Source organism: Phodopus roborovskii, unplaced genomic scaffold (assembly GCF_943737965.1).
Source record: "Phodopus roborovskii unplaced genomic scaffold, PHOROB, whole genome shotgun sequence".
NCBI lineage: Eukaryota > Metazoa > Chordata > Mammalia > Rodentia > Cricetidae > Phodopus > Phodopus roborovskii.
Genome location: NW_026126416.1, coordinates 20916815 through 20927564, shown reverse-complemented (window position 1 = coordinate 20927564; position 10750 = coordinate 20916815). Strand labels below are relative to the sequence as shown.

The window sequence follows — 10750 nt, the reverse complement described above, 5'->3', positions numbered from 1 at the left end:
ACTTAAAACCTATGGACTGTGCTGACTCAGAAGATGAGAGCAAGACATTGTAGACATGTGATGGATAAACTAAGAAGATAAATGGGGTCCAATGAAGCCTGCAGAGATGAACAACAGCAGGCAGTTCTTACCATCTCTTATGGAGAGAGAGAGAGAGAGAGAAAGAGAGACAGAGAGAGAGAGAGGGAGAAAGAGAGACAGAGAGAGAGAGAATGAAGAGTCAGCCTAGAGGAATCAACTCATGTAAAATGGAATTCTGTTGAGTTCATTTGGTGAAAACTGGAACCATATTCAGCTGTGTTGGTGATACAATTCAGGAAGATGCTCCTTCTCCAGCTCTTGAGCATTCCTGCCTACTGCTGCTTTCTGCCACCATACAAACTAAGTGAAATTTTTTTAGATATTGTTTACTTACTGAGGTGAATGCTGACTGCTGTTCAGATACAACTCTTAGCTTTCAGTATTGTTTTTTGAATCTTTCTAAAAAAGATTTACTTTATCATTTATTTATGTGTAGGTATGTATGTCCCTGTGTGTTTATGTGCACATGTTTTTGGTACCTGAAGAAGCCAGAAGAGGAAATCAGATCCTCTGGGGCTGAATTTACAGGTGATTATGAACTATCTTGTGGTGATATATTATTTATGATTTTTTTGTTTCAAATGTCATTTTATTGCAAGATGGTATAACTAATTACAAGTTTAAATTATAACTTGATAATTTTAGTTGGGCAGCAACTTGCTGCAAATTACTTACTCAAAAGTGATCACTAGCCAATTCCAGATATATAGCAAAGATCAGAAATACCTGACTGGTCAATAGGGTTAAGTCACTAAATGAATCTCGATCATTTCTTAGGAAAGGTACACTGTAATTTCAATAGACAGAAATACAGGAAGAGTTCTTCACATGGACTAGTTCCCACTTAACTCTCTCTGGCCATTTCAACTGAGATAGATACATTCACATAACTGGCTGAGCTTGAGCCTTCTTTGCTAGCAGCTTTAGATCTACAATGCACTTGGCAATGGTCTCCTTTTCCTGCTGTGCAGAAATGCTCTGTACCACATGCTTCTCCACCCAGTCTATCATGTGCTCTTCCTCCTTTCGACACATCATATCCTGTACAGAAATATGGTAGTCCAGAGGATTCTTTACCTCCTTATACGCTCTATGTAGCTGATCCCGGTATGTGACTTCCAAGGCCAAGGCAATATTATTCCTCTGAACATCAAAAAGATAGTGGCGCTTCTGAACCAGAGCCTGCTGTGCCTTCTCCATGTCAGTTGCATCCTGTATTTGTTTGATGGATGATTGCTTTACTTCTTCTAGTTGTGCAATTTTTTCCTCATTAAGTTTATCAAGAAATTGTCCAATAGAAGCACCATATTTCTTAATCACATAGACCATCAACCCTACTACTGATATGGTAGAGAAGGTCTCTGGGGTAATCACATATATTTCTTTGGACAGAAAATATAAGGTAAGCCCAGTTCCAAGCATGTAGGGTCCTGTTACACCAGTTTTAGGGTAAAGGTACTGGAAAAATTCTTCAGGGATCAGCCAAAGCGTACTTTTCCTCCATATTCAGGAAGAGGTAGTAGAGGGGCAAGACTTGGTTGCCCTGTGTGAAAGACCCTTGTTGCCTGTAATACCCCTGGCCCCAGGACGCCCGCGTTCTTCAGACAGGGGGCCGCTGTGGCGGCGGCAGAAAGTACCACCCGGGACAGCATGGCCTGCTAAGATCCAGGCAGTGGTCTTCGTGTCCCCTGTGACCGCCCTATTTATGATTTATTAAAGCTTGCCTGAAGGTTCAGAAGCAAAGTCAGCCACAAGCTAGAGGTCAAGAGGTGGTGGCACACACCTTTAATCCCATGACTCAGGAGATAAAGGCAGATGGATCTCTGTTAGTCCAAGACCACCCATGGCTACATTAGAGTGAATCAGTTTATAAGAGAATTAGAGCTCACACCTTTAATCTCAGAACTCATGAGAGAGATTTAAGACAGGAACAGAGTCTCAGAGTTGTCATTCATTTTCTAGCCACATTGAGAATAGGAAGTTTCAGGATTCTCTAGCCATACTGAAGAGAGGCAGCAGTCTGAGGTTTGGTGGAGCCAGGATCGCTTTTCAGTCTCAGATAGAGTAAGAGCTAGTGACTGGCTGCTTTGTTTTTCTGACCTTCAAGCTTGAAATTTAAACCCCAATATCTGTCTCTGAGTCTTTTAATTTTTGTGTAACACCACCTGGCATGGGTCCTGGGAACTGAGTTCCTGTCCTCTGAAAGAACAGCAAATGTTCTTAACCACTGAGACCACTTTACTGCTCCAAAGATTTAAAAATATCGTGTGAGTGTGTGTGTGTGTGTGTGTGTGTGTGTGTGTGTGTGGTGTGAATGTAGGTGCCCTTGAAAACCAGAAGCTTTAACTGGATGCCCTAGAACTGGAGGTATAGGTGGTTGTAATCCATGGAAAGTGGGTCCTGGGAACTGAACTCTGGTCCTCTGCAATAGAAGCTGATGCTCTCAAACACAGGGCCCTGTCTCTCCTGTATTTTGCTGACTGAGCCTGGGAATTATAGCCTGCATGGATTAGTTATTGAGATTCCTAGTAGGGAAGGAGACCTGAGGAGTAGGTGAATGTAGGTGAATGCATAGAGGCTTGGGGTCACCACAGCAGGTAAATGCCACCTACAATTCTTGTTCTAACTCTTCACCTTTTCTCAAGATCAGTGTGTCCTCTGTAGAAAGACTTGCCTTTCTTTTTTCCCTCTTCTGTATATCTTTCTTTATTTAACATCCCTACTGTAGTTTCCCCTTCTTCCTCTCCTCCAAGTTCCTCCCTCCCACCTCTGATCTGGACTCCCCTATCTATCCACTCCTCCCTTGTTTTTAGTCAAAAAAAAAAAAAAAAAAAAAAAAAAAAAAAAAAAAAAAAGGGCAGACCTCCCATGGATATTGACAAAACATGGCTCATCAATTTACCTATGACTAAGCACTTCCCCATATATTAAGGCTGGGCAAGGGAACTGAGTATGAGGAGTAGGGTCCCAAAGTCAGAAAAGAGTCAGGGACAGCCCCTACTCCCACTGTTAGAAGTTCTACAAAAAGACCAAGCTACACAACTGTCAGATATATGCAGAGGGCTTAGAACAGTCCCATGCAGGCTCACTGGTTGTCAGTTCAGTCTCTGTGAGCTCCTATGAGTTAAGGTTGGTTGATTCTGTGGGTTTTCTTGTGGTGTCCTTGACCCCTCTGGCTCCTACAGTCCTTTCTCCCTGTCTTCTGCAGGATTCCCCAAATTCTGTGTAATATTTAGCTGTGGATCTTCCCATTTCCATCAGTTGCTGGATGAAGCCTCTCTGCTGACTATTGGGCTAGGCACCAGTCAATGAGTATAGCAGTATATCATTAGACATCATTACACTGACATTTTCCCCTCTCTAGTTGTGTTCAGTTACTTCTATTCAGGTCTCTGGGCCTTCAGCCTCAGGGTCCTGGCACCTTAGGAAGTGTCATTGCTGGGCTCACTCTCATGTCATGGGTCTCAGGAGTGGGTGGGTAGGGGTGTCCTGAAAGAGCTGAATGGAAAGGTATTCATTTCAGGGTCAGATAGAAACTTGGAGCAAGGCAAACTCCAAGGAATCTACAAGCAAAAGGGGATACATAGCCTGAACTGGCCATCTCCTGTGACCAGGCAAGGCTACCAATGGAGGGATTGGGACACCAACCCAGCTACAGTCTGTCAGGCCTATGGGATGTACTGGGGGTAAAGGTGATGCAGAGACTGTGGGAGTGGCCAACCAATGACTGGTCCAGAAATACTTTCCTTGATCTTTCTCTTCTGAAATCTGTAACTGTAACTCAGCACTGACTGGTCTTAACTCCCCTTAGGATGGGGGTTAAGTTGCTTTATTTTTTTCCGTTAGCCAACATTTTCTGTCATGGCATTTCTTATCCACCTCTCTCTGCCCCAAGCTACATCAATAGGTGTAATAGTCAAAGAAGTGTCAGAGTGAGTTCTTTTTTTCTTTTACTGAGAAAATGTGCAAGATATACAAGATATCAGTGGCCATCTTCAAAAATTTGCATATTAAAAGTGGTTCAATTTGTTTTTATGTGTGTGTGAATGTATGGATTCAGTTTTGGAGTCAAACATAGCCTTCGTAGGTAGAGAGCTGGATCCTTTATCATTTACTTTTGGATGCTAAATGTGTGTCTTTGGCAGACAGAAGTTGTTGACAGATTGCTGGAAAGGCAGCCAGAGATGACAGAAGTGTGAAATAAACGGTCTCGGGGGCTGAACATTGATCTTGTGAATGCACCCTTCTTTTACACTGATCGTTATCTATGGGACAATAAGCTGATTTGTCTCTGGTCTTGCTCTTCATTCCAACACATAGGGATTGTTGGTACTAGTGATGGGAAACAAGAAAATAATTTTATTTTAATCATTGGACTGAGAGAGTTGTGACTTTCATGTCTGAATAAATGGACTTTATCCCCCTGATCCTCTTGTTGGCTTCCAGAAAGCCCTCACCTTCTATACTAAGCTTGATTTGTTCATTTCTTTTATAAGTTCAGTGATGCTCTTCCTCTGGGGTGCATAATGAGTGGCTGACATAACTTGTCATAAAAATCTCTTTCAAATCTCTGTAGGATTTGTCTCTTAAGTGAAACAAGTAGGGTGCCATTTCATAAACTTCACTTGTAGATTTCATTTTTAAAAGTTGGCCTCGTGTAGTACACACTGAGCCATACAAAGCTTTTCTATCTCTCTTATGATTAAATAGGTAATTATAAACACACAGTGCATTTTGTACCTCAAGGACATCTTTTCCTCATTCTGGTCTTCTCATTAGATTAGCTCTCCTTTCTGGAATCAGCTGGTGTTTCTTGTTGCTCGTGTATCTTTGCAGAATTAGCCCACATTTATAAAATCAAAGAATATCTGTTTCCAACTCATGCACAAACACTCATCATAGTGTGCATGTTGACAGAACTTGCCATTTGTAATTAACATAACACATGTCATTTTTCAAGTAAGCATTCCAGCAACTCCTCTTTCACCCTGACTTTCCCATTTAGGTCTATTTTTTTTTTTTTTTTATCATTTAAAGCTATAGTTTCATATTTTTCCTCAGGTAATCTGCAACCTTGATGAGGTAACACATTAAACTTCCCAAGTAACTTAAACTTAGGATGAGTTGGTTTACTGATAAATCAGATCATTATTTTTTTCTCATCTGTTTGTGGGAAAAAGGACTGATATTAGTCTTTGGGAGAGAAAGATTGCTGGGACCGGGTGAGAAGTACTCAGAGGAAATTTGCCTGTGTTTCTAATTTACAGGGTTCCCTTACAAAATGTAGAGAACTCAGGGAAATGAGGTCAATAAAAAGCAGAGGGATCAACGAGAGCTGACTGGAACTCACATAGCAATACCAATATGGTTGGCAAGGATGAACATAGTCTAGCCTTGGGAAAGAAGGATTGTCTTATAAATGCTGTTAAATGTGGTTGTAAAATGAAAAATATGAGGTGATTTCCTCTTTGAAGATCACAGATGTTGTCAACAGTTCAGCTGAAAGGATGTTTGCTTATTGCATCATTAGATGAAAGAGTGAAATATTTAACAATGGAAAGGAGATGAAGACGAGGGCTTATCTATATCTTACCTCAATCTTAGTTCAAATGTTTTGAAAATTTCATACCTGAGTACTGTATTTATATAATTTTTATTTATCCTTTCTCTCCCTGCTCCAACTCCCCTGTGTACTTCCGTTCTCTTTGAAAACATGACCTTTTCTTTTTTAAATTTTCTTTTATTTATTTTTTTTGTGTCTTTTACATCATGCATCTTGATCCCATTGATTTCCACATCCCTTAGTATCAGCCTTCTGCCCTTGCACCCCTACCAAAAATAAATTTAAGAGAAGGGAAAAAGAAAATATAAACAGGGTAAATCTCATCATAGACGCGGTAGTGTAACATGGCGAGTCCCGTGGTAAACCCTTTTGTCCATATATTTTTACTTGCAATTGTCCATTGCAAAGAGTCTTTGGATATGAGGGTAATCTGGATATGTGGCATCTATCACCCCATAGATCATCAGGGTGGATTGGGCTGATCTGGCTGGCGAGGCAGGTGTCCCCTTCCTCTATTACTACTCTATGTGTGTCCCTCCTGAAGTTGTAGAAGAGGACAACGTTCCCCAAGTAGGGGAGGACTGGTCAAGGGTATATGAGTAGCTGCTGCACTCCCTTCCTAGAACCTTCAAACAAGCTCTCAAGATGACCTCTTCTTTAATTAGTGTCATTAAACACACCCACACCCACACCCACCCACACACACACACACACACACACACACACACACACACACACACTGTTTGGAGAAAACTGATATAAATTCAGGTTATATTCTCACATTGAAAGGTGGGGAGACAAGATCTACAGAAGATCTTGTTTCCTAAGCAATAAGGCTGGATTTGTGCTATAGTGTTAAGTGAAAAGCAATGAGCATGCAGAATATTGCTCAATGTTGATGACATACAATTACTATCAGTACACTTATAAAGAGATGTATTTAGAAAAATATACTTATATGAAATAAATCAGACTGTGGGAAACTTTGATATCCCCTTTGCTTGCCCACTATTTTCTAATTTTTTCCAGTAAATGTGTCCATAAAGGTATAGAAAGTAATTTACATAGTTGGTTTCCACTCTACTCCAACCTTTTCTGTTTTGCTGAATGTCCTGCTTAGATACTTTACAGCAGTTGAGTGTGAAATATCAAAGCAGTAATTGGCATGGGAGGAGCAATGCTGAATAAATGCAACCTTCTGCTTTGAGTTTCCTTTCTGAACATTCTGTTCACCATCATTCTTTTCATTTCCCAGTGTGGAAAATCCTAGTTGTCCCTAATATCGTGCACAGTTGCTTCATGAGGAAATAGAAAATTATATGATGTCCATTGGGCTATTCTCATTCTACAAGACTAAGTTCTTTTTTTCTCCCAGCTCACATTGGTGCAGCCTGCCTTTTATTGCTCCAAGGAATGTTGGTGGTGTGTGGCAGCAGGGTCCCTAAGTTCATATTTGACTCTACCTATCCACACAGCAAGAAGGCAGCTATATTTGTCTTTGTGGCCATCTGAAGTCTGAGAATGTAGATGATAGAGGTGACTGTCCAGCAACCACGGTCCTTAATTTAAGTCCTTACACAATGCCTGCTAAAGAAGCAGGAAGAAAAATTACTTCCCCTGAAAACTCACAAAACTTTCAATAAAGAAAGATCTTATTCCAACAAAACTGAAACTAAAACATTGAAAATGTAGGAATGAGTTTTGTGAAGAGTGAACTCACTTTGTGAAGTAAATGTTTTGAAATATTTATTGAAGTTATAATGCTGGAGATAATCCCAAGACTGCAATGCATCTAGTAGTAGGTACTGGTTTTCCTTTTTGATGGCTAGTTGATTGGTACAGATGGTTTTTATCTAGGTTTCTTTAGCATCTGTAATCAGCTGGAGCTTGCCTTGCTCCCTGTGGCCTCTTCTAGCAGGCAAATCAGACTTCCTTCTCATCGTGAATGCAAAGGGCCCAGTGATTGTGGAAATTTTAAGGCCCCTTGAAGTCAAGGCTTGGAGTAGACACAATGCCATGCCTGGAATATTATATTGGCTAAAAACAGCTCACAGGGAAACTTCAGAACTGAGGATATGCACACACACAACACACACAGTGCAATCAATGTACACAGACATTTTCATTTTGAAAAATAGAAGGTTAGATGAGCTGGAGAAATAACTCATTGGTTAAGAGTGCTTACTGCTTTTGCAGAGGACCTTGGTTTAATTCCCCACACCCACATGATGAATCACAATTTTTCTCTAACACCAGTTTGAGGAGATTTGACACCATCTTCTGGTCTATGTAGGCACCAGGCATACAGATGGTGGACATATACACATGGAGGCCACACACACACATAAAGTTAATCTTTTTTAAGAAATAAAGGTTGGTGATTGTTAGCAGTGCTGAAGTATCTGTCTTCTTTCCTTGGTCAGATTGGCCACTAACAAGATACAAAGGTGACCTACCTAACCCCCTGTAACAATGACCTCATGGTGTTTCTTTGTAGTGTGTAGGGCTTATAGAGGACAAATGAAATTGAGTAAGATGGAGAAATGGCTTTATTTTCTAGTGAGAACTTTTATTCTAAAATATGACAGAATTATAGCCTAAAATGGTTTTAAATTTTTCTGTACCTGAACTTAAATAAAATTATAAGAATGCTAATAACTGTAGCACTAAAGAAGGTACCTGGAACCCAGAGATATCAGCAAGCTTATACATGCTTTATTATTTTTTTTTAACAAACTGACATGCAAGTATATGAAATTAAAAACTCATGTACATATGTGAAACAAATAATTAAAATTTGGCAAATATTTAATTTATTTTTGCATCTTATCTGCAAAAAAGAAATTATACTTTCTTAAGCTCAAGAAGTAATTCAATTTTTAACCACACTAAATGTTTCCTTCCCAAACTAGCATCTAGATTTATTATCTCTAAGATTTCTTTGTGGATTAATTGCTCTTTCTGTTTTTGATCCTTGTTATTTCCATTTTTTTACTTTCTTGCATTTACTATAGTTCTCTCCAGCTAGTTTCTTAAATAGAATTTTTAAAGTTAATTTGTAATCTTTTTCTAAAAATATAACTGTAAGGGTATAAATTTTCTTTTCCTCTTTTTTCATATCTCCTATAACATTATGGATGGTTTCCTAAGATCTATTTTTCTAATTCATTAAGTCTTTCTTCAGCTGTACCTGGTCTGCAAGGTAGACATTTTTTGTTTGTTCAATACTTTATTTTTCAATTTTTGAAATTCCTATTTGGCTTAAAAACATATCCTGGAAATGACACATTGAGAAGTCTCTGTGACATGCACGGTTCTTGTTGAATTATGGTTTGAAAGCAACATTCCTTGTTTAATCTTATCTGTGTTCTGACGAGGCTGGATGTCTTGGTAGATGACTACGAGTAGACTTGGAGTTAATCTGCCAGGCCACTAGATCACAGCCTCCAGTTAATCTGCCAGGCCACTGGATCACCGCCTTCACTTTAGCAGCTGCATTTTCTTTTGATGTTTAGTAGCATTGGTGGCAAGTTCTGTTGCCATCATCTCTGAAACTGACTCACCATTTAAGGAAGGCGTAAGTAATTCTTTTTTTTCTTCCCCTCTCCCAACTCCTCCTTAATCTTTCCCATATCGCTACTCATGCAACTTTATAGTATTTTTCTTTTCCTAAACCTCTTCTAAAACCAAATCAACCAAACAAATTCAGAACAACAACAAAAACAAAATAAAAACTGCACAAAAACTATGGATTCAGTTTTGTGTTGTCCAGCTGCTTCAGGGCTTGGGGCCTGCCCTGGAGTGTGTTGATAGACTCAATGTTGTTCTATTGGAAAGGAAAATTGATGTTACCTCTTCTAGCAGGCATTAATTTCAAATTCCCTCTTGGTTAGCAGTGGGACTTTGCATCTACTTCCCTTCTCTGCTGGAATTTTGTCTGGCTTGAATGTGTACAGGCCTTGCTCCAGCTGTCACAACTGTAAATAAGTCTTATTTGCTTTAAATATGATAATTTGAGTTTGATTTAAAATAACAGGACATGGTGGCATATACATTTTTATGTTTGTTCATTTTTCAAGACAGGGTTTCTCTGTGTTAACAGCCTTGGCTATCCTGGAACTTGCTTTGTAGACCAGGCTAGCCTCTACTTCACAGAGATCCACCTGCCTCCCAAGTACTGGGATTAAAGGTGTGAACCATTAATGACAGGTACACACCTTTAATCACAGAATCTGGGAGGCAGAAGAGGTGGACCCTGTGCATTGGAGGCCAGCCTAGTAGCCTAGTCCACATCTCAAGTTCCAAGCCAGCCAGGGTTACACAGTGAGACACTGTCTCAAGCTAACAAAGATACAAAACCCTCTACCCATCCTCTAAAGCATCACACAATGAAAAACAAGACAAAAAATTCTGGTTATGATCATTTTTCCAGAATGGTCCCTGAACCTTTGGGAGGGGATGTGACAGAAATTTTTTTCAGTTCCTTCCTTAGCTGCTGTCCCTTGAGCAATGGGATTTCTCCAAAGAGTCCTGAGAGCTGCACTATCTATGGCTATAAACAGAGGCACTGATTTAGAGGACAGTTTGATACTATATCTGTTTAGCAAAATAATAGTAGTATATTTGCTCCTGGGGCTTGGGAACTCCCCAACAATGGGTTTGTGGCCAGATGTAGTACCAGGCATGCATTTCCTCCTGTGGAGTAGGCTTCAAATCAGAACAGTGGCCCCACTCTTGATATTCTAACTGAATACACACACACACACAAAAGCCTTGCAAATCACAAAAGTTGTGCAACTGTTTTGACAGCTATCACTTATATGATTTGTTTTCTTCCCATTTTTCTGCATTCTAAGAAGGAATCTAGCAGTTTTTTTCAGGATACCCAGGAAGCTTGAGGTACAAAAGAATTTAATAATGTCTAGTTCAGATAGGGATGAGAGAACTAGGAACCTGGAATCCAGAACTCCTCTATCACCTAATGATAAACAGTGGAGAAACAGAAAGGGACTCAGGTCAATAAAGTGTTTTGTGTAAGGACAAGTATATTTTCTATCATTAGAAAACAAGTACTGAAGTCAAGACTAACTTTATTGGAAGAGAAAA

The 10750-nt window shown here is 39.7% G+C and overlaps 1 protein-coding gene across 1 annotated transcript; it reads right to left on the bottom strand.

Moving 5' to 3' along the window:
• Window positions 1–928: 928 nt before the first annotated feature.
• On the bottom strand, window positions 929–1774 carry LOC127221396 (ATP synthase F(0) complex subunit B1, mitochondrial-like). Its single transcript, XM_051183317.1, is given in 2 exon segments — window positions 929–1562; window positions 1565–1774. Coding segments are annotated over 2 exon segments (768 nt in total). The 5' UTR covers window positions 1734–1774; the 3' UTR covers window positions 929–963.
• Between the last annotated feature and the right edge of the window lie 8976 nt (window positions 1775–10750).